Source organism: Elephas maximus, chromosome 8 (genome assembly GCF_024166365.1).
Source record: "Elephas maximus indicus isolate mEleMax1 chromosome 8, mEleMax1 primary haplotype, whole genome shotgun sequence".
NCBI classification, from domain to species: Eukaryota; Metazoa; Chordata; class Mammalia; order Proboscidea; family Elephantidae; genus Elephas; species Elephas maximus.
This window is the reverse complement of record NC_064826.1, coordinates 51,529,031-51,553,899: the sequence shown is the minus strand read 5'-3', so window position 1 is coordinate 51,553,899 and position 24,869 is coordinate 51,529,031. Positions and strand designations below refer to the sequence as shown.

The window sequence follows — 24,869 nt, the reverse complement described above, 5'->3', positions numbered from 1 at the left end:
ACCAAACTTTGAATTATTCTAACAAAACATAATTATACTTGGTTATCCCTCTTTTTTTCCCCCTAGTGATGCTGATTTCTCCTCTCTAGAATTCTTGCAAAGATTTCTGAAGCATGCGCAGTTTCAATTATCCTCAACCTCATGAAAATGAAAGTAGCTTTCAGAAAAAAAAAAATGTAAATGGTCCAAATAACAGTTAAAAAAAAAAATGAGCTATGACTCCAAGCAAACAAGGAGAATTAGCCTCATTCATTGGACGGTCCATCACGTGCATCATTGGGCATCTCGGTAGAACGGAACAGCTCTTTGATTCCAGAAGTGTAATTCAAGTTGCTGACGGTCAGCAAACCACACAGCAAAGCCTCCACAGTTATAAAACAGACCACTCTTCACATCAGCCAGTATCAGTAGTCACATACCTATAACGCTGGCCAATATAAATTATACAAAATTACTCAAAAGAATACTACGGGTCGTCCGTGACTTCTGATGCAGCGGAGCTATGATGAACTGCACTTCTGACCATCTGATTGTCAAGAATACGTACTACATACAACGCTGCAGTGCATAATTTGCCGATGGTGTCATTCTCAGGTGTCCACTCGCAGGTGTTCAATGTTATGACTTATAAAGACAGTGATAATAAAAGTCAGTAATAATGACAACTAAAAAAAAAAAAAAAAATTGAGGTATTCGACTTACATTAGAACTGACTTACATCAGAGTCATCAGAAGGGTCCCCATTGTAAATCAGGGACTACCTGTATTACAATTTACCTTGAAAAAAAAAGTCAAGAAGTGTGGTAAATTATCCAATTCTTGGATGTTTGGATATCTCCAGGTAGCTTTTCCTTTACATAACAGAAATATATATATGAATAAATTGTGTACGTATATATTTATTTTTACAGGTGAAGGTGATACCACACCTACAATAGTCAACTTGGACCGTAAGTAAACTTTCAAAATCTAAAGTATCTCTGAATCTCTCTATATCAGAAATGATACTATTTTATTCATAGAAAAACATCACTGTATTAACTTCCATCATAAAAATGAGTTAGAACTATTTTTCTTAATTATTTTTTTCTGTGTGCATAAGTTAAGAAGTTACAAAGGCAACTGCACACTGAATATCAGAATTCAATTCTCAGAAAATCTACAAGATATTATATTTGATTTTTAAAGAACATTTATATTGGCTTTTAATTTGGGGCACAATGAATATCATGGGCCTTAACCAGAATGCTGAAGTCAGAAAGAATGAAATGGGAGAGGTTGAAAAATTGTGCAATCTCTCTTCCATTTAATTGTCAAAGCTCTTTGCATGCCCTCCAGTCTGCCAGGCACAAGATGACACAATCTGAGAGGCTCAGTTAGTCCTTAGTTTAAGAAGATCTGTTGAGTGCTGCTTATTTTTTGTTTTCACATATTTTTTGGGCTGAAGGAAGTTAATCAAGTGTTTTGATCTTAAAAACCACCTGTTGTGCCCCAGGCTGAGGAAACAAATAGAAATCTCTTCTAGACCATGGACAAAAGCAGAAAGGAACACAGAGGAAGGTCAGGATAAAGTTCACTCTGAAGAATTCTCTGTTATATCACTTGAACATAATGATTTGGACATGATAATTATGTCATTTGAAACACAATTTCAATAAATATCGTGTTGGCAACATGTTCAAAATGGCTTAACATTCTTATTGTGCAAATTCAGAAGTAATAACTAGAAATAGCTTTCCCCCCTCCCTCTCCCTCTCCCAGGCTATTGTTTTCAGTAATGTTTGGAACTAATCATTACAAATAACATTGTTTCATTTTATGTTGAGTTTGGGGAGGGAAATACAACTAGAAGCCACTGCCACTATCATGACAATCCTGTCCGCCTTGAGCTGACTAGTTATCTATGTTACTCAGCTCTTAGATGGGGGTACAAGTGTTTTTGGCTTGATTTGGCACTCTGGTCACAATATTTACTCTTTCTCCGAAATGTTCTCTGACATAATACAGGAGTTACATTTGTCTAGTTGTCATTGCATTTAAGAAAGCCAAGAAGCACTAATTATTTTAAAATGTTCTGTTTGGTCCTGTTTTCAGATCCTGTGATATCATGTGCCAAAACAAAACAATTGCGAGTTGTAAATGGAATTCCAACGCAAACAAATGTAGGATGGATGGTTAGTTTGAAATACAGGTAATTATTAATTGGCACAAATCATACATATCTAGGCTGTTCGCAAATGTATTCCCAGCAGTATGGCCACATATGGTCATGCAAGCTGGGCACTCAGTTGAGTGGGTACAAGAGTGAACTGATCACATTCCACTTGCCACATTGTGAGCCCTAAATTTTGCAATTTGTTCTTCCAGATATAGTGCCTTTTTAAGTATTCAGAAAGGTCCCATATGTGTTGCAGTGTCCCTAATTCCAAGTGACACTTTAGTTCTGATTAAGCAAAATACACAGAGGACCCACTTATACTCTACCATTAATATACCATAGTAAAACCAAAAAGCCAAACCTGTTGCTGTCGAGTCGATTCCGACTCATAGCCACCTTATAGGACAGAGTAGAGCTGCCCCATAGGGTTTTCAAGGAGTGGCTGGTAGTTTCAAACTGCCAACCTTTTGGTTAGCAGCCAAGCTCTTAACCACTATACTACCAGGGCTCCATAGTAGTTACATTAAATATGTTAATATTTTCCCAGTCTATAATATTATGACTTTATTTTCCAACATGTCCATGAATACCAGAAATTTCATATTTGTGTTCAGTTTCTGACTTTTTTCCTAGTAATTTTAATGAAAAATACCAGTAATTCTAAATTCTAGAGTCTGTTATTAAGAAAAGGATTAGCAAGCTATATTGATAGTTGAATATTCTTGATATTATAGTACTCAGTGTGGATTAAAAAAATTTCCTGACATCTTTACTTCTCAGTGCTCATAAGAATCAATGACATGTTCTATATAAAACCACTATGCAAATTGTATTCAGCTTAGTAATTATGTGGTAAGAATTAGGTACACCTACTCCTAACTTATCAACATGGTTAGCTTCCAAAGACCAGGTCATTATGCAAAAAATGGCATTATGAGAAAATGGAGGATGGCCACATTGAATCACAAAGTGGAGGATGACTACATCATTACATAACTTCCAAATCATATCATTAAATAACTGCCAAACCGCTAAGAATATTGGCCCAGCCAAGTTGATACATAACCTTAACAATCACAGCCAGTGTTACTCTCACCTCACACCTCAGCGTTTGTTACTGCCAGATATACGTCATTAATGTGGAAAATAGCCAGATGGTATTTTTTTTTACTATTGTAAATGCAAAATGCTGGATAAAATGGTAGTTGATAAGTGAGGAATGGGTGTATTGAAAATAGGAGGTAACATAAAATCTGATCTCACAACCTTCCATGTCATATGTAGATTATACTGGATGATAAAAAAATAGAATGTTAAAATGTCTGTCTATATGAATTTCTGTAAGAACGTCATCCTGCACAATACCCCCAAAATATTCTAGCCATATTTCCCTGTTTTCTAGATACCCCAAGTTTCTCCCCCCACCCTAAGCCCTTTTTTCCCACTATTTTTTGTGGCTTTCTTCCTCCATGTTTTGGGTTTGGAAATTCCTTTTCGTTCCTCAAATCCCAATTTGAATGTCTCTTCTTTGTGGAAACTCCCCCTGTTTCTTCACCTCTAGCCTCCAATAGTAAAGGAACAAATAACCGATTTTACACAGTGACATTAAGTAGGATAGAGGCAATTTGAAACTGAAGTTCTTTTATGAATAAGCCATTTTTTGGCAAGAATGGAATTTGCAATCCTTTGATAAACATATACCTCAGTAAACTTGAGATTACTGTAATGTCGTGAAAGATGGCCTAAAGCTCTCTTTGGTATGTCACTCTCAAGGAGGAATCTGTCAAATCTCATAAATATTTATGCCAGATAATTCTAGTATAGTAACTGTCCTAGGTGGGTAGTTCTGAAATAGAATCGTGAAACTAGCCAAAATATTAAAGCTGATTGTGTAGCATGAAGATGTAATAAAGGCCATGAAGATTTAATTAAAGATTTGGAGTGTTTAATTTTCTATATTGCAGAAAATGCTCAAAGAATTCACATCTTTGAGTTAACTAGTGATTCTTTGCTAATCTCCTAACCTCCAGGGAAAAAAAAAGAGCCATCTACTTTTGAGTTATTTTTACCAGTTGTAGAATGTACAGGGATGTTCCTTTGGTAATCTCTATTTAAAATTCACAAAGAAGCAGGTGAAAGTCTTTTTCATCAGGTTATAGTACTACAAGCTTTAAAAAAATTTTTTTTTCTTTTTAATCCAAGTTCTTAGTAATAACAGCTGTTTAGTTATTCTTCCAAATAGAATTTAAATAGAAATTAAAACATGATATTGTACTTTTATCCTCCTGTGTGGCAAAGACCGTAAATAACTGGTCTTAGTCTGGGAATCTTCTTGTATTACTCTCTGAAGCACGGAACATCTGTACTCTTTGGAACTATAAATTGTGAGAAGTTGTACTTTTTTCCATGTCTCTGCCAAAAAATAATGGAGTTACAGAATTTGGATATCAGTGAATACATGTAGTAGTATTTATTATTCTCTACAAATGTTTTACAGTTTCCTAGATGATCTGTCCTGCAAAATATTTTAAATTTTATAAGTGAAAAATTATAGTGCTGGTATTAAACTGAACAGATGCATTCAAATTCAGTTATGTCTAAGATAACATATCAGAACTAAATAACGGTAGTAAAAGAAGAAATTAGCATACAAACATACATTGGTACCACTAGATAATTTTGGGTTTAAATAAAATGCGAAATTACATTTTTTAGAATTACTTAATTTAAAATAGGTCCTTTTTTTTTTAACATTCTAATTATCCCATATTTGTAGCACATACTCTCTCAGAAGGGTAGAGATGCTGTGTAGTGACTGAATTCTTTAATTTACACAAAAGGAGAAAAAGTTTTCATCAAAATCTGATCACATTACAAAAAACAAAAGTGCTAGGTCTACCAACAACAAATACCTCCCGTCAGATAAATAGAATACTTATCTGGTTGAGTTGGTTTCTACATTTTCTCCTCTAATGGGTTTATTTTTAACAAACAGAGCCATAGGCTCTGCATTAATTGGCAGACACTTTCTGCACAGATGTTACTCGTTTCTCTTTCCTCTTTCTCATAGAAATAAACATATCTGCGGAGGATCATTGATAAAGGAAAGTTGGGTTCTTACCGCAAGACAATGTTTCCCTTCTCGGTAAAGTCTTCTTAAAACAAATATTTGTTTTTAGAATTTTTAAATATGTGTGTTTTCCACTTTCTTTTAAGACTAAAAGTGTTTATTTATTTTATGGAGATTGACAGTGTGGAGTGAACAAATCGATTTATTTTTCAGATTTACCTTACAAAACTCACTTTGACTTCTCTTGTACCTACTTACTGGTACCAATTCCATTCACCTCTTTTCACAATTAGCATAGTCTGCAGGGTATTTTCCAATACTCTAACTTGGATAAAAATATTGCAAAATTATGCAAGTGACTTAGACCTCAACCTCCTATTTGCACTCACTGTATCTAGATAGAAATACTTTTGCTGAATTACCAATAAAAATTTCTCAATCTTCACTTATCCTTTTTTATGTAAAAAGTCTCAATCATCATGGGAATAATTTTTAATGAAAATTTGCCTAAGGAAAAGATGAGGTAGCATAAATAGGCTTATTTCCTGATTCTCATCAAATTCTCTTGATGTATAAACCTTCAACCCCCATTAACAAACCAAACATCTACAAATTTCAGATAAATAAAGGAAAATTGTAGTAAATTATAATTCATACAATGGTCTTTACCTGAGAATGTTTCACAAGTGACTTTCTCTGTAGCAAATATAAGTTTTGTAACCAGCCATTCAGAATTCCAGAAATTTAAAAGCTCTTTCTGCTTATATATTCTTGAAGCATTCAAAATCTCCCTTAATTTATTATACTTAGAGTAAAAATTTAAATTTAGGTTATTTTACTGCCCTTATAAGCTAAAATAACAATATATATGGGTTATATTATAAAATTTAGGGTCAACTCTTACATTTTATTTATTTATTAATTTAGAAACAAAGATTTGAAAGATTATGAAGCTTGGCTTGGAATTCATGATGTCCACGGAAGAGGAGATGAGAAACGCAAGCAGGTTCTCAATGTTTCCCAGTTGGTATATGGGCCTGAAGGATCAGATCTGGTTTTACTGAAGCTTGCTCGGTTAGTTCCTTTGGAAGATTTTGTATTTTTAACCTAGACTAGAATTGTTGAAGTATTTTCTTCAGCTGTATGGCCATCCTTTCTCTCTAATAATTTATTAGAAGATTTATTATAAAGACCATATATCATACACATAGAGAGAGAAAGAGAGAGAGAGAGGGGCATTTTTAAAAATGAAGTTGGCCAACAGTCTAATCTTCCTGCTTTAATACTGAAAGCTGAATGAGCTGTTATTTGGTAACTTTACTATGTAAAATAATGATGTGGTTTTAAAAATATATGACAGTGACTCTTTTATTCTTAAATAATAGCAGAAAAATGACTCATCTTTCTACTATCTATTCTTAATTTCTATATTATATATTAGACATTGCTGCCCTTTTTTAAGATAACAAGACTGTTCACTCTATCTAAATATATGAAACACAAATAAACATTTTATTATATAAATTTTGTGTTGGCTTCATTCAAGAGTATTTATCATTATATTTTCTATTTTCAGGCCTGCAGTCCTAGATGACTTTGTTAGTACAATCGACTTACCTAATTACGGATGTACAATTCCTGAAAAGACCACTTGCAGTGTTTATGGTTGGGGCTACACTGGATGTAAGTGTTTTGTGAAAAAAAAGCAGTATCTAGCAATGTCATATTTATTTTATAGAAACCATTCATGTTTTTTTTTTTTCACCATTACCTTGTGCTCATTAACTGTGTATTTCTTTGCTCCATTCTAGTGATCAACTCTGATGGTCTATTAAGAGTAGCTCATCTCTATATTATGGGGAATGAGAAATGCAGCCAGTATCATCAAGGGAAGGTGACTCTGAATGAGTCTGAAATATGTGCTGGGGCTGAAAAGGTTGGATCAGGTCCATGCGAGGTAAAAAGGGAGTCCTTCAATAAGAATGTATGGTATCGATAGCATAGTTTCTCATGTTTACTTTTTTCTCTGTGTATTTTTCTCAAATCAAAATCACTGTGTTCTAATCTGTTCTAGGAGAGAATTGGGGAAGGTAACCCAATTCAGTCCCTGCAAATTTCTTTTAACTTAACAGTAAGACAACCCAGGCTTCATTAATAGCAAACTGCGATGGCATTTTTCTCTCAAAAACAATAAACAAATGTAGCTAGAACTCTAAGGGAAAACTATTCAAATCATAAATATCCAATATGCAGTTTGATAAAATAGCTTGCATTTTTCTAAATTTATCTTCCCCAGATTTTCCTAAATGAATCCCACTAGTTATTAAAAGATGCATGGCTGGTATTAAATTTTTCCATGTGCTTTTGGTTAGTCTGGTGTGTGTGTGTTAAAGAAATTTTGTTTAAAGAAAACCTAAAAGGTCAAAGTTTTTGACTTTAAGAGCATGCATATTTTCATTTGCTAGGCAACTCTTCTTTTAACTTGGAAGGGTTCCTTTCCCTATTTTACATAGACAAGCTGTTAAACTATTATTATAGATTTTCTAATTTGAATGTGAGAGACAAGATCTCTAAACTTAAGAGTTGTGGAAGTGGGGAATACTATGTGTAACAAGGCATAGAATGAGTTAACTAATAGTGAAATGTCCTTTAACATGGAAGGAGGACATGCAGGAAAATGTCCTAAATACAGAGCAAAAATATCTAGGTAAAAAAAAAAAAAAAAATTAAATGTATTGCTCTGTGGTCTCCTCCCTGAAAAAAAAAAAAAAACAGTTTACTAAGATGAAGAATTTTGAGAACTGCTCCAAATAATATGGTTGGAAACAGATTATGTGATTATAACTACTTTTTAATTTAGTGTCTTTCTAGGAAATCATATTACTAAGAAATAAATATGCACCTCCCCTCCCCATCAAGAGATTCAAGCTGGTCTCAATCTTAGATGTCATCTAGGAAGTTGTGTACTTATTACAATCTTATTGCCAGTACTAAAATACCTTTAAAACTGCTCTTCAGGAATGGCCTTTAATCGGGTTTATCATTTTTGCATTCTTAATGTAGTTTTCTTACTTTAGCATTATTTTCCCCTTATCCTGTATTTGTCATTTCTTATCTTTATTGACAAGTCTTGACTTCAAATTGATTCTGCCACTTCTCAAAAGTGTGCTTATCCTCCAGAATGTTCTATTTCCTACATCATTGACATTTGTTGCTGTTAGGTGCTGTCAAGTCAGCTCTGACTCACATCAACCCTATGTACAACAGAAGGAAACACTGCCTGGTCCTACACCATCCTCACAATCATTGCTATGTTTGCATTATTGCAGCCACTGTGCCAATTCATCTCATTAAGGGTCTTCCTCTTTTTGTTGACCCTCTACTGAGCATGATGTCTTTCTCCAAGGCCCGGTCCTTCCTGATAACATATCCAAAGTACGTGAGATGAAGTCTTGCCATCCTTGCTTCTAAGGAGCATTCTGGCTGTACTTCTTCCAAGACAGATTTGTCCATTCTTCTGGCAATCCATGGTATATTCAATATTCCTAGCCAACACCATAATTCAAATGCATCAATTCTTTGTTCTTCCTTATTCACTGTCCAGCTTTCACATGCATATGAGACGATTGAAAACACCATGGCTTGGGTCAGGTGTGCTTTAGTCTTCGAGATGACATTTTTGCTTTTTCAGCACATTAAAGAGGTCTTTTGCAGCAGATTTGCCCAGTGCAATACATCATTTGATTTCTTGAATGCTGCCTCCAGGGGTGTTGATTATGGATCCAAGTAAAATGAAATCCTTGATAACTTCAGTCTTTTCTCCATTTATCATGATGTTGCTTACTGGTCCAGTTGTGAGGATTTTTGCTTTCTTTATGTTAAGGTATAGTCCATACTGAGGCTGTAATCTGATCTTCAGCAGTAAGTGCCTCAAGTCCACTTCACTTTCAGCAAGCAAGGCTGTGTCATCTGCATATCACAGGTTGTTAATGAGTCTTCCTCCAATCCTGATGCTGCGTTCTTCTTCCTATAACCTAGCTTCTCTGGTTATTTGCTCAGTTTACAGATTGAATAAGTATAGTGAAAGTTTACAACACTGACCTGACACAAACTTTTCCTGATTTTAAATCCTGCAGTATCCTGTTATTCTGTTTGAACTGACATTTAAAACTATGTAATTCAGCTACTGAAGGAAATTAGAAAAAGAAATTCCCCCAAGTGTTTATATAATTGCATCACAATACAATAATAGTAGAATAGAATCACATTTAGTGAAAATCTTTCAAAGTGCTTTGAAGAGTTCTGAACTCATTCATATCAGTAATCACTGGTGTATTTATTTGAAAATCATTTTTCTTCTTCTTTTTTTTTTTTTTTTTAACCTAATGTGACATAATTCATACCAAGTTCCTTAGAACAAACTACTCTTCCTCACTATTTGGGCTCTTACCCTTCCCCCTTTGATTTTCTCCATCTTAGAATGTCCGTGGCTCTCTTCTTTCAACCTGCCTTGCAGGACAGAATTATAGCAGTGATTTAATCTGTTTCACCACATTAATGTTGTGAGAAAATTAGAGAGTCCTAAACACTCTTCCCCACGTATGGGGCCAAAAGCCAGTCATTGCATCTGTAGGAGACTGCATGGTGGATGCAAGTGATACAGCACCTTTGTGATGATTATATATAACAATATACGTAAACAAATGTATAACTACCTATGAATAAATAGCATGTGTATGTACAAATTTGTATATATATATATATATATCTCAAAAGCAAAGAAAACCAAACCTGTTGCTGTCAAATCAATTCCAACTCATAGCGACCCTATAGGACAGAGTAAAACTACCCCATAGAGTTTCCAAGGAGCAGCTGGTGGAATAGAGCTGCCAACCTTTGGTTAGCAGCCATAGCTCTGAACCACTGTGCCACCAGGGCTCCACACACCCAGGTACACACACACACACACAAATGTCTCTCTCTCGCATTTATATGTAACAATACAGTAGGGTTACCACACAAGAGGTGATATAAAAATCATAAACTACTCTGTAGAAATGAAGTAACTTTCAAAAGAGAGGTTCTATACATATATTAACTGCTAATACCAACAAGAAGTGGAGGAAAATCCCTTCTGTATGCTAGGAAAACCAATTTTAAAGGAGCAAATGAAATTATTTTATCAACTCTATAAGTTTTTATTTAACTTTTAAAGATCATCCTGGGGTTGGAGGTGGAGAAAGAAAAAAAGAGCTTTAGAAATAAAAGAAAATTTAATGCAGTATAATCATTAAAAGTGTATGATTACAAGTGGATTTCTTTTTTACTTATGCGTTCTGCATTTTCCAAATTTTCTGTATTGAACATATTTTGAACACTGGAAGAAAATAAAAATAAGTATAAAAATCTACCTTGTTAAATAATTATCAAATATAATGGTTGTGTATATTAGCTTGCATTCAACCAAGGCAAAGTATACTTTAAAACGTGAGTGAATATTTTAGAAAAGACAAAGTCATTCTTAAGCGAAAACTACACATAACAGAGTACTTTGGATTTCTGCACTTTCTTAATTGGCCAATTCAACAGAAAGACAACCCATGACACAGAGTTTTTTTACTTCAGTTGTAGCTATTTTCTTTGTTTTCATATGCGCCTTTGAGATACAACATAATATAGGATAACTCTAAGGACTTTTCTTTTTTTTTTTTTTTTTCAATTGCCAATATAATACTTTGTCGTTCTTGTTGTTTCCTGTTTTCTTCCTAGGGGGATTATGGTGGCCCGCTTGTGTGTGAACAACATAAAATGAGAATGGTTCTTGGTGTCATTGTTCCTGGTCGTGGATGTGCCATTCCAAATCGTCCTGGTATTTTTGTCCGAGTAGCATATTATGCAAAATGGATACACAAAATTATATTAACGTATAAAGTAACACAGTCATAGCTGAAGTGTGTCTGATGCTTCCATCAAGAGAGCTCTTTTTTACATGAAGATTTCAGAGAATGTGGAATTAAAATGTCACTTACAACAACCTGAAGACAACTACTTGAGTGTCAATTTTGTTAAGATACTCATTAATATTTGTGGATGTTTCTTTTGTTTTGTTTGTCATTGCTATTTTGTAAATGTTGAAGTGAATTAAGGTACCTGCAAGTGTAGTAACACATCTCCTGAAGATACTTGAATGGATTACAAAATGCAAAGGTATAATCACTAGATGATAAAAGATTTAAGGGAAAAGATCTACGCTGCTTTCCAAGGTTAGATCCTTAATAAGGCATAAACCACAAGCTACATGTTATTTTAACCTCACCACAACCATTTATTACCTTATGTCCTTAAATTGTAACTTTATATTAAATTATATTCCCTTTCATATGCCACAGATTATATTTCATGCATTTCTCCTCACCCTGTATCCTGCTATACAACTACACAAACATACTTTAGCAAACACCCCCATACCCCCATGCCTGGGTACACATGTATATACATTAGAGTTCAAATTGCATTGTATCTAATGTAACCTAAACCATTTTAAAAGTGTGTACCTTAATTTCTAAAGAACAATAGAAATATTAAGAAAAGGTGCAAGATGGAAGAGCCTAGGTCCTTCTTCATATATAATCTGCAGCTGAATTTCACTGATTGGCACTTAAGGTGTAGTCATGATCCACAGAGTTAAAGGATGCCTAGTCCAGGTGTTTACATATATTTGTAATCCTAGTTATTTTATGTAGCTTCTAATTCTTACATGGAAGAAGAGTAATATGTATGTTTGTGTTATTTCTTTTCTCCAAACTTAACCCAATTATTTTATGCAAGATGTTTTCTGATCTACTTTTCTAAATCATTTCTTAGCTTCATGTCAAGATAAAGAAGTTAAAAGTATTTTGGTCATTAAATATAATTTTAAGATGAGCCGATGTGATTGGCTTTTAGCTCGCTCTCTTTATAGTTTCAAAAATTATTTAAGGGAAAATTTCTACGTATCTCCAAAGTTTTGTAAAGCTCATTGTCAATTCATGCATTGAAGCATATATTGGAAAAAAAAATACTTTTCTCACTTGCAGATCTTTTAGCCTAATATAATAAAGTTTTACTCATATAAAAGGAAAAAAAAATAAGGAAAGGAATTAGCTTGTCTAAAAATTGTATTCAATTATTTTTTTAAAAGTAGAATTGAATTTGCTGAATGAGATATTTTATCAAGATATCTTCATTTTCCCTTACTTCATTTTACACAGATCTTTCCTAATGCCACGAAAATATTTATTCAATTTCCTTATTGTGGTATCATAATAGCCAAGTTATTGTATTAATTATCATATTTGTCACAATTGGTTAAATCATATATTTTTCAAGAAATGGGATAACAAAGGATAGACTTCCTGAATTTTCACATCTTCCAGTTCAAAAGACCTGTATCCCCATTTCTCTGACTTGATTCCTTAAATGATCTCTATTAAAGCCAGGAGACTGAACGATGCTCACAAAGCTCTACAGAATTCTGTTCAGTCTTGAATAAAACGGTTTTAAATTTACTACAGGGCTTAATCTACAGAGTATCAAAATTCACATGCCTATTTTTTTTTTTTTTATCCAGATTGTGCCTTATTTCTCTGTAAATGGTATGTGGTGATATCAAGAAACTTACAGGGGACACAAAGAGAACTCCAACAAGTTACCAGTCCATACCATCTTATCTGGTTGTATTCTTGCTACTCTTATAAAAACCCATTATACAACACATAATTTTAATCAAAACACATAGAAATTTCAAAAGCATATTGTCTAAATATTAAACTATTTTTTTTATGTAGTTTTCTTCTTTTTTTTCCTCTGTCTTGACCACATTATATTAACTCCCATAGTTCCCCCCCCGACCCACTGACCTGGCCTCATTTTATTAATACACATAGTAATGATATTTGTAAAATATTTAGACAAATTTCAATACTTTTTAAATACTTCCTTCATATCTTTCCCTCTAAATTTCCATGCAAAGAAAGATAGGGACTACCCAGGTATTAGATGAAGTTAACTCTTAGGCATTTTGAACTCTGTGTTTTCAATTTGATTAGAGGATAAAAACAGCACCAGTGAATCTTCAAGTGTAGTGTACAAAGCAGTTCTTTTTTCCAGGGCAGGTTTCCTTTGTGATAGAAGGAAATTGGTGGAATGGACAATGAAAGATGAACAAGATCCGTGCTATTTTACGTGGTACCCACTGCCCACTAAAGCAGTGGGTTTTACATGGTAGGACAGGGTATAATCATCCCATTAATCTCTGGTGAAAGATGCTATTTACTGGGTACACTATTTACTTTTTCTTAACCAACTGCAAAAAATGAAAAAGCCCAATTTATCGCAAAATCCACTTTATTTCAAGTCATGTACAAAATGACCGTTAAGCAGTTTTCAATGTTATTTTTGTTTTATTGCTTGAGTAATGGTTATGTGATGTTTTAATTATAGACATTTTCTTATGTCTACTGGGAATAGAAATGTAAAATGAAAATATTTGTCATAATGCCTCTGCCGTGCAGAAGGGATGATAATCCTTTTGTATACATCTTTAGTTTTATTGTAAAATATGTAATGACTTTTGCCTATTAGCTGTGGGCAGGTCCTCAGTAAAAATGGTTTATATTGAGTCAATCTCTAGTATTAACAGGCTCTTGCTTGCTATCTGAGTGTTTCTATGGAAAATGTGAGACACTGGAAGGCAAGAAAAAATAACAATAATGGCATGTGATAGCAAAACTGAATTTCACTTATTCCTGTGAATATTTCTTGTTGGTACCAATGGTACTGTACAAAGTGAATGTTATAGCCACAGCATTCTCTTCAAAAGAACATTGTCAAGATGTGAGAAATTGCTATCAGGCATTTTCTTGTTGTTTCTAAACAATCTTTTAAAAATGAAAAACTGTTATTGTAATATCGTAACCAGGAGGTAGGGAATACTTTGTGAGGTCTTATACTGAAAAACCTAAAATTGACTTACAAAGTTTCAAAAAATAACTACTTTGAATCAATTATATCAGGGGTTGTATGAAGAAATTACTTTTCATGATAAAGTCCCAAAAGAATTTATCTTTCAGCACTCATCTGAATTCAGAACTAAGAAGTTACTAATACAAAATAAAACAAAAACAAACAACAGTGACAAAAATAAAGAGTTAAAAATCTTTGGACACTATAAATCTTGACAGTGTAACTTTTAAGTAGTTTTATTTCTATTTGTATAGAAAGTTTCTGTCTTTAGGAAACTAAAAATGGAATACTGTGGATGTTATGACTGTTTGTCTTGTATGTAAATAGAAAATCGATAAGCTGCCTATTGAGTGGTATAGCTGGATGCTTACCCAAAAAAGGGAACACTGTGGTTATGACTTGTATTATAAAGTTTCTGTAGTTAATAAAGTTGTTATTTTTGTAACCTTGCTTATATTATTATTATTAATAAAATATTTTATCAAAATTCTCCCTTTCTTATAATTATATTCATGGACATATTAAAACTTTCCCTAGGACTTTCATAGTGAAAACAACAATGGCAACATTGATTTCACTGACAGAAATTACTTATTCCTCTTTGCAAGAGATGTCATGTAATTTGTTTATAGAACTAAGACAAAAAAATTTTACCCAACCTCTATCCACAACAATCTCAGTGGTTTCCAGTAAGCCACTAATCTCAAAGCAACCCAATTTTCTTTGTGAGCCCATCCTCAACCTCCTTATCTAGAAGTCAGCACTTCTTCAGCCTGCTGCTGTGTTCGTGTATGCTTCCTTTTCACTTCTTACAATAGTCTGCCTATGAGTGCATTAGATTTGCCTTGTTTTATTTTCGAATTTGTCTCTTCTACTATAAAATGTAAGTGTAAGTATTCAGTCAGTCTTATTTGCTAGAAGGATGCAATACGATGTAACTTGCTAATATGTGCAAAATATTGTCATGAATGATTAAATTCCTTTACCGTATCATTATATATTACAAAAAAAAAGGTAGTTTTAAATGATCTTAATCTGTAGTACCCCTTCAAAATACGAATTAACTTCATAATAAATATGAATCATATTGATTCATTTAATTTAAGTTAGAAGCAAGTTTGGAAGAACTAATTTGAATGATCTAACCAAAAAGAGTCCTGATTATCTCAAGTTATATTATACCATCCTATCCCCATAAAAGTTAGCTCTACTCATTCTTTTTGGCATAGTTATGGATCTCCAACAATGACTGATGCATCTAATTCTATAGAATATGTTAAAATATCCAAATTTATTAATGATTACAATTATTCATTTATGGTGCCAGTAAAATTATTTCATACATACTTTTTTTTATATATACACACATATGTGTATATACACACACATATACATATATAGTTTATTTTTTCCTCTAAATTTTTATTTTTTTCCATCTATTTTTTAAAACTCCATTCCTGTCTAAACCTACATTCTGTGTTATTTTAAATAGGATGCACAATGTACCAAGTTCACAAGTTCTTAGTGTGTAGGACTGTTTGGAGCACAGTATAGACCTGACACTGTTCTAATGGCGTGATCAGCAGGCATTTATTACTGAATGAACAAACAGAGATGAGTAGAACATCAAACATCATCATCAGCCGAGGTTCCCTGAAGTTAAGCTCTCATCCCAGGCTGGGAATGTTACGGCTGTATCCAAATGTGCCCCACTTCGCACCAAGGGTGAGGAACCCAGAAGCCCCTATGCTCCAGGTTAAAATACTAGTAAGCTACAATGATTACCTGCCAAACAGCATGTATAGAAAGAGTGTAGGGGAAAGAGACAATAAAAGGAGAAAGGAGAAACAAAAGGGGAAGGCCCTCTGTGGGCAATTGACATTACTCATTGCCCCTCTTCGGGACGGGTGACCATCTTTGGATCAGCTATTCTAGAATTACTTGTGTCAGAGAACAACGCTTCCTCCTTTATCCCAGTGAGATAGTTTCAGGTCTGCCGGAGGGCAATCATCTCTTCCCCTAAGGCGCATCTTTTGTGTCTACTAGTAGCTATGATAGAAAGAGTGAGGGTAATTAAGTACAGTACCCCTGTGCATCCAGAAGAAAGGCCCAGGAAAGCTTATTGGAGATACGCTATTTGAATAGGGTCCTTAATAAAGCAAGACACCAAGCTATGTAAATATCTGGGGTTTGAGAAATAAAATCGGAATATATATATATATGTTTCTTAGTGTACTCAAATTACTTTTATTTATTTCAATATTTTGGTTAGTCACTGTTTGTCAATTTTGTGAATAAAATTACTCTGGTCTACATTTCCTCTATGTTTCAGTGCAGTAGCTCTCTTGCCATTCTATTTCGTTATTCTCCTACAGAGGTGCCATTCTCAATCTGTACAATCCCAAAAGAGCTTTCTATGTCACTTTGACCAAATTACAACCCACTCATGTAAAATTTGGATTAAAAGTTTTATTCTAGACATCCTGTATTTTTCTTTCATCTACAAATATCTCAATTATATGGGTTATTTAGGGAAGCTGACATTTAAAATCAGTTTCAAGGTAAAGAAATATTTGTAGTAATTTGGAATAAAGTTTACACTACTATGAATAATACACCTTTGCCTAAAGCATATTTAAGCAGACTGAAAATACTGAGCAAAGAAAAGAAGATTTCACTTTATGTAATTTTTTAAAAAGTGTAGGAAAATAGACGATTTTTATATGCACTTTTGCTTAAAAGAAAAAAAGAATATCACTCTGATATGCAGTATAACTCCAAACTAACTTTGGACTGTCATCTCCCCAAATACTCCTGAACATCCATTATGTTATTTTCGTTTTTGAACACACTTTCACATTTAAAACAGACCCTGTGGACACCAGGCTTGTCTTCCACATCTCAGAACCTTTAAATATCAACCAATTTTCTTTGGGCCCATCCTCAACCTCCCTATCTAGAAGTCATCACGTCTTCCACCTGGTGCTGTGTTTGCGTATGCTTCCTTTCCACTCATTACAACAGTCTGCCTATAACTGCATTAGATTAGTTTTGTATTACTTTATTTTGCTTCATTTCATCTCCACTCAGTTTGAGCTCCTTGGAGACATCAGTAATGGCTTGTTATTAATATTTGCGTATTCTTTATTTTGGACAGTGGTTCGCAATATACTAGTGCTAAATACGTATTTTATAACTAAATATTTTATACTTCATTCTGTTTTGAAGGCTTATCAATGTTAACAAATTATTTGTTACTTCTGTAAAAATTGTTCAACTCTTGCTGAGGGTTAAGAATTTTAGAGCTGTATATTTAATTATAAAAAAAGCAGATGTAGCTCTGGAGGTGCTCACTCGTCTATGCCAAGAAATATGGAAGACAGCTTCCTGGCCAAATGATTGGAAGAGATCCATATTTATGCCTATTCCCAAGAAAGGTGATCCAACCGAATGTAGAAATTACAGAACAATATCATTAATATCACACGCAAGCAAAATTCTGCTGAAGATCATTCAAAAATGGCTTCAGCAGTGTATCGACAGGGAACTGCCAGAAATTCAGGGCGGTTTCAGAAGAGGGTGGAACCAGGGATATCATTGCTGATGTCAGATGGATCCTGGCTGAAAGCAGAGAATACCGGAAGGATGTTTACCTGTGTTTTATTGATTATGCAAAGGCATTTGACTGTGTGGATCATAACAAACTATGGATAACACTGAGAAGAATGGGAATTCCAAGACACTTAATTGTGCTCATGAGGAACCTTTACATAGATCAAGAGGCAGTTGTTCAGACAGAACTAGCGGATACTGATTGGTTTAAAGTCAAGACAGGTGTGCGTCAGGGTTGTATTCTTTCACCACACCTATTTAATCTGTATGCTGAACAAATAATCTGAGAAGCTGGACTATATGAAGAAGAACGGGGCATCAAGATTGGAGGAAGACTCATTAACAACCTGCCTTATGCAGATGACACAACCTTGCTTGCTGAAAGTGAAGAGAACTTGAAGCACTTACTGATGAAGATCAAAGACCACAGTCTTCAGTATGGATTGCATCTCAACATAAAGAAAACAAAAATCCTCACAACTGGACCAGTGAGCTACATCATGATAAACAGAGAAAAGATTGAAGTTGTCAAGGATTTCATTTTACTTGGATTCACAATCAGCAGCCATGGAAGCAGCAGTCAAGAAATCAAAAGACGCATTGCGTTGGGCAAATCTGCTGCAAAGGACCTCTTCAAAGTGTTGAAGAGCAAAGATGTCACCCTGAAGACTAAGGTGCGCCTGACCCAAGCCATGGTATTTTCAGTCGCATCATATGCATGTGAAAGCTGGACAATGAATAAGGAATACCGAAGAAGAGTTGACACCTTTGAATTGTGGTGTCAGTGAAGAATATCGAATATACCATGGACTGCCAAAAGAAGGAACAAATCTGACTTAGAAGAAGTACAACCAGAGTGCTCGTTAGAAGCAAGGATGGCGAGACTGTGTCTTACATACTTTGGACATGTTGTCAGGAGGGATCAGTCCCTGGAAAAGGACTTCGTGCTTGGCAGAGTACAGGGTCAGCGGAAAAGAAGAAGACCCTCAACAAGGTGGATTGACACAGTGGCTGCAACAGTTAGCTCAAGCATAACAACGATTGTAAGGATGGCGCAGGACCGAGCAGTGTCTCGTTCTGTTGTGCATAGGGTCGCTCTGAGTCGGAGCTGACTCGACGGCACCTAACAACAGCAATGACAACGTATTTAATTGTTTTATTTAGAATTGAATTAATAGGTAGGTTATTTTAAAATGATTTAGTGTATTGCATATACCAGATCATGCAGCTGGAAAAGAGAGAAAGCATCAACTTTAAAGAATCTATGCATAAAAAAAAAAAGAAAAAAATGCATATGTATGTGTAAATGTGGTTATTAAGAAATCAAAAACAGAAAACTGGATTTTAGTGTACTAATGTATGTACTTAAGAGCTTGGCTGCTAACTTAAAGGTCTTCAGTTTGAATTCATCAGCAGTTCTACTCTGTCCTATAAGGTTACTGTGAGTAAGAATCCACTCCAAGACAGGTTTGATTTTGGGGGGGGGGCAGGGGGGGCGAAGTATAAAGGAAAGGAACCCTGGTGGCACAATGATTAAGGATTTGGCTGTTAACTGAAAGGTGGGTAGTTCAAACCCACCAACAGTTCTGTGGCAGAAAAGACCTGGTGAAGATTACAGCTTAGGAAACACTATGGGGCAGTGCTACTTTGTCCTATAGGGTCACTAAGAGTCACAATCAACTTGATGGCTCACAACAACAATGTAAAAAGGTGTTTACTTAATAAAACCTAATATAGATTGGGTTATGTTAGTGAATATTTACCCACCTGGCTTTCTTCCATGAAGCGTTGATGTAATAACATCAAGAGAAAAAAGTATCACACCCATTATTGCAAAAATATCCTGAGTCAACAATGGCCCATTCCTTACTTATGTGCAAATATGCCATCTGCTGTGCGTTGAAGAGTTTCACAATGTTGTTACTCAATTAGGAAAACGTCTTCATTTGATGAGTTTTCTTAACTAACAGAGAAAATCAACATATATAACTTTGCAATGAACCAAGACATAGATGGGTTTTTATATTAAATATTTTAAGAGCTTTACAAAGGTATTGTCCAGTTTTTAGGCCTTTGATTTTTAGGGGGCATAAACTCCAAATGTAATCATAGTTTAGAATATATGACTATGCCTTAAAATGAAGTATTTACCTACTGTAAAAGAAAATTAATGAATGATTTAAGAAGTGGAAATTTGTCACTATGGAATGAGGAGAGTTGTTAAGGATCTCTAGACTAAAGCAGAGAAAGTAAAATGATGATTCGGTAACTTTTTTGGTTGTTCAAATCGTCATCTAAGTGGAAAGCTCAGGTCTTTCTAGTTCAGTGGGTAAGAATTTGGGAAAAATAAGATTGGTATTTTAGTCATATAGTTTGAACACTAGGGCAGAACTTCCTATTTATGAAGGTGTCTTAGACTGGGTTCTCTAAAGAGGCAAAGCCAGTAAAGCATACAAATATGTATACAGAGATTTATACGAAGGAAATGGCTCATAAAGTTGTAGAGGCTGGAATGTGGATCAGGACAGAGGCTTCTCCTGATTTACAGAGCTGCAGGGTCTGGCAGACTCAAGGTTGGCAGGTCAGAGAATAGGGTTTTTGCTCACAGGCTGCAAAGATCGATGAATCCCAAAATTGGCAGGCAAGATGGAGATAAACTTTAGCTCAAATCCCAAGAACTGGAAGTCAGATGAACAGGAGCCTGCTGAAGGAAACAGAGTGAGCAAAAGCCCAAGAGCCTTGTCAGAAAGACCACTTATATTCAATGCAGGTCACACACACAAGGAAACTCCCTTTCAAATGATTGGCTACATACAGCAGATCACGTCAGGGGGTGATCACATTATATCAGATCTCAACATGGAACTGCCAAACCACTGAGGATCATGGCCCAGTCAAGTTGACACACAGCCTTAACCATCACAAAAGGCTAAGTGCACAAATGAACCAGAAAACTTATAGAATCTTTATTCATGGACATTTTTTAAAATAGGAAATGCAAATTTATTTCTTCTAGGAAAGACAAATATGTTTCTTTAGTGACTGAGATAAGCTTTCCCCAAACTGATCTCTTGTGGAACATCATTCTGTTGGACACTTAAAAGCTGTGCTGAGAACAAACTGTACTTTAAAAAAAAAAAAAAAAACCCACTGCTGTTGAGTCAATTCCTACTCATAGCAACCCTCTAGGACAGAGTAGAACTGCCCCACAGGGTTTCCAAGGAGCACCTGGCGGATTCGAACTGCTGAGCTCTTGGTTAGCAGCTGTAGCACTTAATCACTATACCACCAGGGTTTCCAAGATGTACTTTAGGGCTTGAATACATTTTGGCAATGCTAGGATGTTTTATATACTTTGCTGTGGTACTGTTAAGAACATTTGGATGTTCATATGCATTTTCAAACCTTATGGTATTCTTCAAACTTACAGTACATAGAGAAAAAAAAAAAAAAGAATTTTTTTTTTTTAACATAGAGAACTCCCTAATAAAGACAATATTTATGCCTCTGTTGTCGTTGTGTGTCATCAAGTTGATTCTGACTCACAGAGACCCTGAAGGACTCAGTAGACTGTAATCTTTACGGAAGGAGCCCTGCTGGCACAGTGGTTAAAGCGATTGCTAAGGGAAAGTTCCACAGTTTGAAACCACCAGCAGCTCCACAGGAGAAAGATGTGGCAGTCTGCTTCCTTAGAGATTAACAGCTTCAGAAATCCTATGGGGTCACTATGAGTCAGAATTGACTTCACGATAGTGGGTTTCGTTTTTGGGAATCTTTACTGGAACAGATCCCCATGTCTTTTCTCTCAGAGCTACTCGGGGTTGTTAATTGCCAACCTTTTGATTAACAGCTGAGCACTGAAGCAAAACTCCTTATTTCTGCCTTTAGGTGCTAGAATTCTGCTAAGTGCAATAGGAAAACTTGATGTATGTATCTATTTTCTGATTGGGACAGAGTAGTAACCATATGGTTTGAGATTTCTAGTGTCTCTTAAAATCTACTATTTTTTTTTCTTTACAAAAACTTTCAGCAAAACTTTCCATTTGAAAAAATTTTCCAGAACAACTTTACTTTTACATGACCTTTTTCCTCCCTCCATTTAAGTGAAATTCAAACATTAGGAGTGGAAGTTATTTTTTTCTCGACATGTATATCATCTATTTGACTGCTTATATCTTTAATACAGAACTGATATTGATAACACAAAAAAATGAAGGTTCTCCTATAGTAACACCATCTAGGCTAAAATAAATGTAGAAGGAAATACCCTAAAATTGTTTCATGTTACCAGCCCTAACAATATCCCCTCACATGCTCAACATTCCAGGTTTGGAAGTAGGAAACTAAGGAAAAGAAAGACAAGAGCCATAATGAGAAGGAAAGAAAGGAAAAGGAGAGAAAGTTAGAGCAAAGAATTTGTTCTTGTTAGGTTCCATCCAGTTAGTTTTAACTAATATCAACCCTGTGTACAACAGAACCGAACACTAACTGGTTCTGCACCATCCATACAACCATTCTTATGCTTGAGTTCATTGTTGAAGTCACTGTGTCAACCCATCTCCTTGAGGGTCTTCCTCTTTTTTGCTCACCCTCAACTTTACCAAGCATGATGTCCTTCTCCAGGGACTGGTCCCTCCTGATAATATGTCCAAAGTATGTGAGATGAAGACTGCTATCCTTGCTTCTAAGGAGCATTCTGGCTGTACTTCTTCCAAGGCAGATTTGTTCATTCTTTTGGCAGTCCATAGTATATTCAATATTCTTCACCAACACCACAATTCAAAGGCATCAATTCTTCTTCAGTCTTCCTTATTCACAGTCCAGCTTTTGCATGCATATGAGGTGATGGAAAACACCACATATGGGTCAGGCACACCTTAGTCCTTAAAGTGGTATCTTTGCTTTTAACACTTTAAAGAGGCCTTTTGCAACAGACTTGCCCGATGCAATTCATTGTTTGATTCCTTGACTGCTGCTTCCATGGGTGTTGATTGTGGAACCAAACAAAATGAAATCTTTGACATCATCAATCTTTTCTCCATTATCATGATGTTGCTTATTGGTCCAGTTGAGAGGATTTTTGTGTTCTTTATGTTAAGGTGTAATCCATTCTAAAGCCTATATCTTTGATCATCAGTAAGTGCTTCAAGTCCTCTTCACTTTCAGTGAACAAGGTTGTGTCATCTGCATATCACAGGTTGTTATTGAGTCTTTCTACAATCCTTCATATAGTCCAGCTTCTCTGATTTGTTCAGCATACGATTGAAAAAGTATGGTGAAAGGATATAACCCTGCCACAAATCTTCCTGGATTTTAAACCACACGGTTTTCCCTTGTTCTGTTCAAATGACTGCCTCTTGGTCTGTGTACAGGTTCTGCATGGGCACAATTAAGGGTTCTGGAATTCTCATTCTTTATCATGTTATCCACAATTTGTTATGATCCACACAGTCGAATGCCTTTGCAGAGTCAATAAAACACAAGTAGATATTTTTCTGTTATTCTCTGCTTTCAGCCATGATTCATTTGGCATTAGCAAAGACATCCGTCATTCCATGTCCTCTTCTGAATCCAGTTTGAATTTCTGGCAGTTCCCTGTCTATGCACTGCTGTAACTGCTTATGAATGATCTTCAGCAAAATTTTACTTTCGTGTGATATTAATGATATCGTTCCATAACTTCTGCATTTGGTTGCATCATTTTTCTATGGAATGGGCACAAATATGAATCTCTTCCAGTCAGTTGGCCAGGGAGCTGTCTTCCAAATTTCTTGGCATAGATGAGTGAGTACTTCCAGCACTCGATCCATTTGTTGCAACATCTCAGTTGGTATTCCATCAGTACCTGGAGCCTTGTTTTTCACCAATGCCTTCAGTGCAGCTTGGACTTCTTCCTTCAGCACCATCAGGTTTTGATCATGCGCTACCTCCTGAAATGGTTGAACACCTTTTTGGTATAATGCCTCTGTTATTCCTTCTATCTTCTTTGGATGTTTCCTGTGTCGTTTAATATTTTCCCCCATAGAATCCTTCAACATTGCAACTCAAGTCTTGAAGTTTCTCTTCAGTTCTTTCAGCTTGAGAAATGTCAAGAGTGTTCTTCCCTTTTGGTTTTCTAACTCTGGGTTTTTGTTCATTTCATTATAATACTTTGTCTTCTCATGCCACCCTTTTGAAATCCTCTGTTCAGCTCTTTTACTTCAACATTTCTTTCTTTTGCTTCAGCTACTCTATGTTCAAGAGCAAGTTTCAGAGTCTCTTCTGAAACCCACTTTGGTCTTTTCTTTCTTTCCTGTCTTTTTAATGACCTCTTGCTTTCTTCGTGTATGATGTCTTTGATGTTGTTCTATAGCTTGTCTGGTCTTCGGGCATTAGTGTTTAATGAGTCAAATCTATTCTCAAGATGGTCTCTAAATTCAGGTGGAATACACTCAAGGTCATACTTCAGTTCTTGTGGACTTGTTCTAATTTTCTTCAGCTTGAACGTGCATATGAGCAATTGATGGTCTGTTCCATAGTTGGCTCCTGGCATTGTTCTGACTGATGATGTTGAGTTTTTGCATCATCTCTTTCCACATATGTAGTCAGTTTGATTCCTGCGTATTCCATCTGGTGAGGTCCATGTGTATAGTCACTGTTTATGTGGGTGAAAAAAGATATTTGCAATGAAGAAGTCATTGTTCTTCACAACAGAGAACCCCTGAGGGAGCAAGGGAGCAGGGGGCTGCAGACCCCAAATTCTCATAAGACCAGACTTAATGGTCTGACTGAGTTTAGAATGACCCCAGTGGTCATGGCCCCCAGACCTTCTGTTGCCCCAGGACAGGAATCATTCCCAAAGCCAACTCTTCAGACATGGATTGGACTGGACAATGGGTTGGAGAGGGATGCTGGTGAGGAGCGAGCTTCTTGGATCAGATGGACACTTGAGACTATGTTGGTATCTCCTGCCTGGAGGGGAGATGAGAGGGTGGAGGGGGTTAGAAGCTGGTGAAATGGACACGAAAAGAGAGAGTGGAGGGAGAG

General features: G+C 35.4%; 1 protein-coding gene across 4 annotated transcripts in view; it reads left to right on the top strand.

The window, feature by feature from the left end:
• Positions 1 to 14,678, top strand: part of HGF (hepatocyte growth factor) — a 75,893-nt gene extending 61,215 nt beyond the window's left edge. For 3 of the 4 annotated variants that reach the window (XM_049893756.1, XM_049893757.1, XM_049893758.1), the window contains 7 exons: positions 912 to 950; positions 2,095 to 2,191; positions 5,229 to 5,303; positions 6,156 to 6,302; positions 6,805 to 6,911; positions 7,040 to 7,185; positions 10,998 to 14,678. In XM_049893756.1, the coding sequence (XP_049749713.1) occupies positions 912 to 950; positions 2,095 to 2,191; positions 5,229 to 5,303; positions 6,156 to 6,302; positions 6,805 to 6,911; positions 7,040 to 7,185; positions 10,998 to 11,174 (788 nt within the window). In that variant the 3' untranslated portion in view covers positions 11,175 to 14,678. Of the gene's footprint in view, positions 1 to 66; positions 884 to 911; positions 951 to 2,094; positions 2,192 to 5,228; positions 5,304 to 6,155; positions 6,303 to 6,804; positions 6,912 to 7,039; positions 7,186 to 10,997 lie in introns of those variants that run through there. The other variant, XM_049893759.1, reaches the window with a different exon arrangement.
• The last annotated feature ends 10,191 nt before the right edge of the window (positions 14,679 to 24,869 follow it).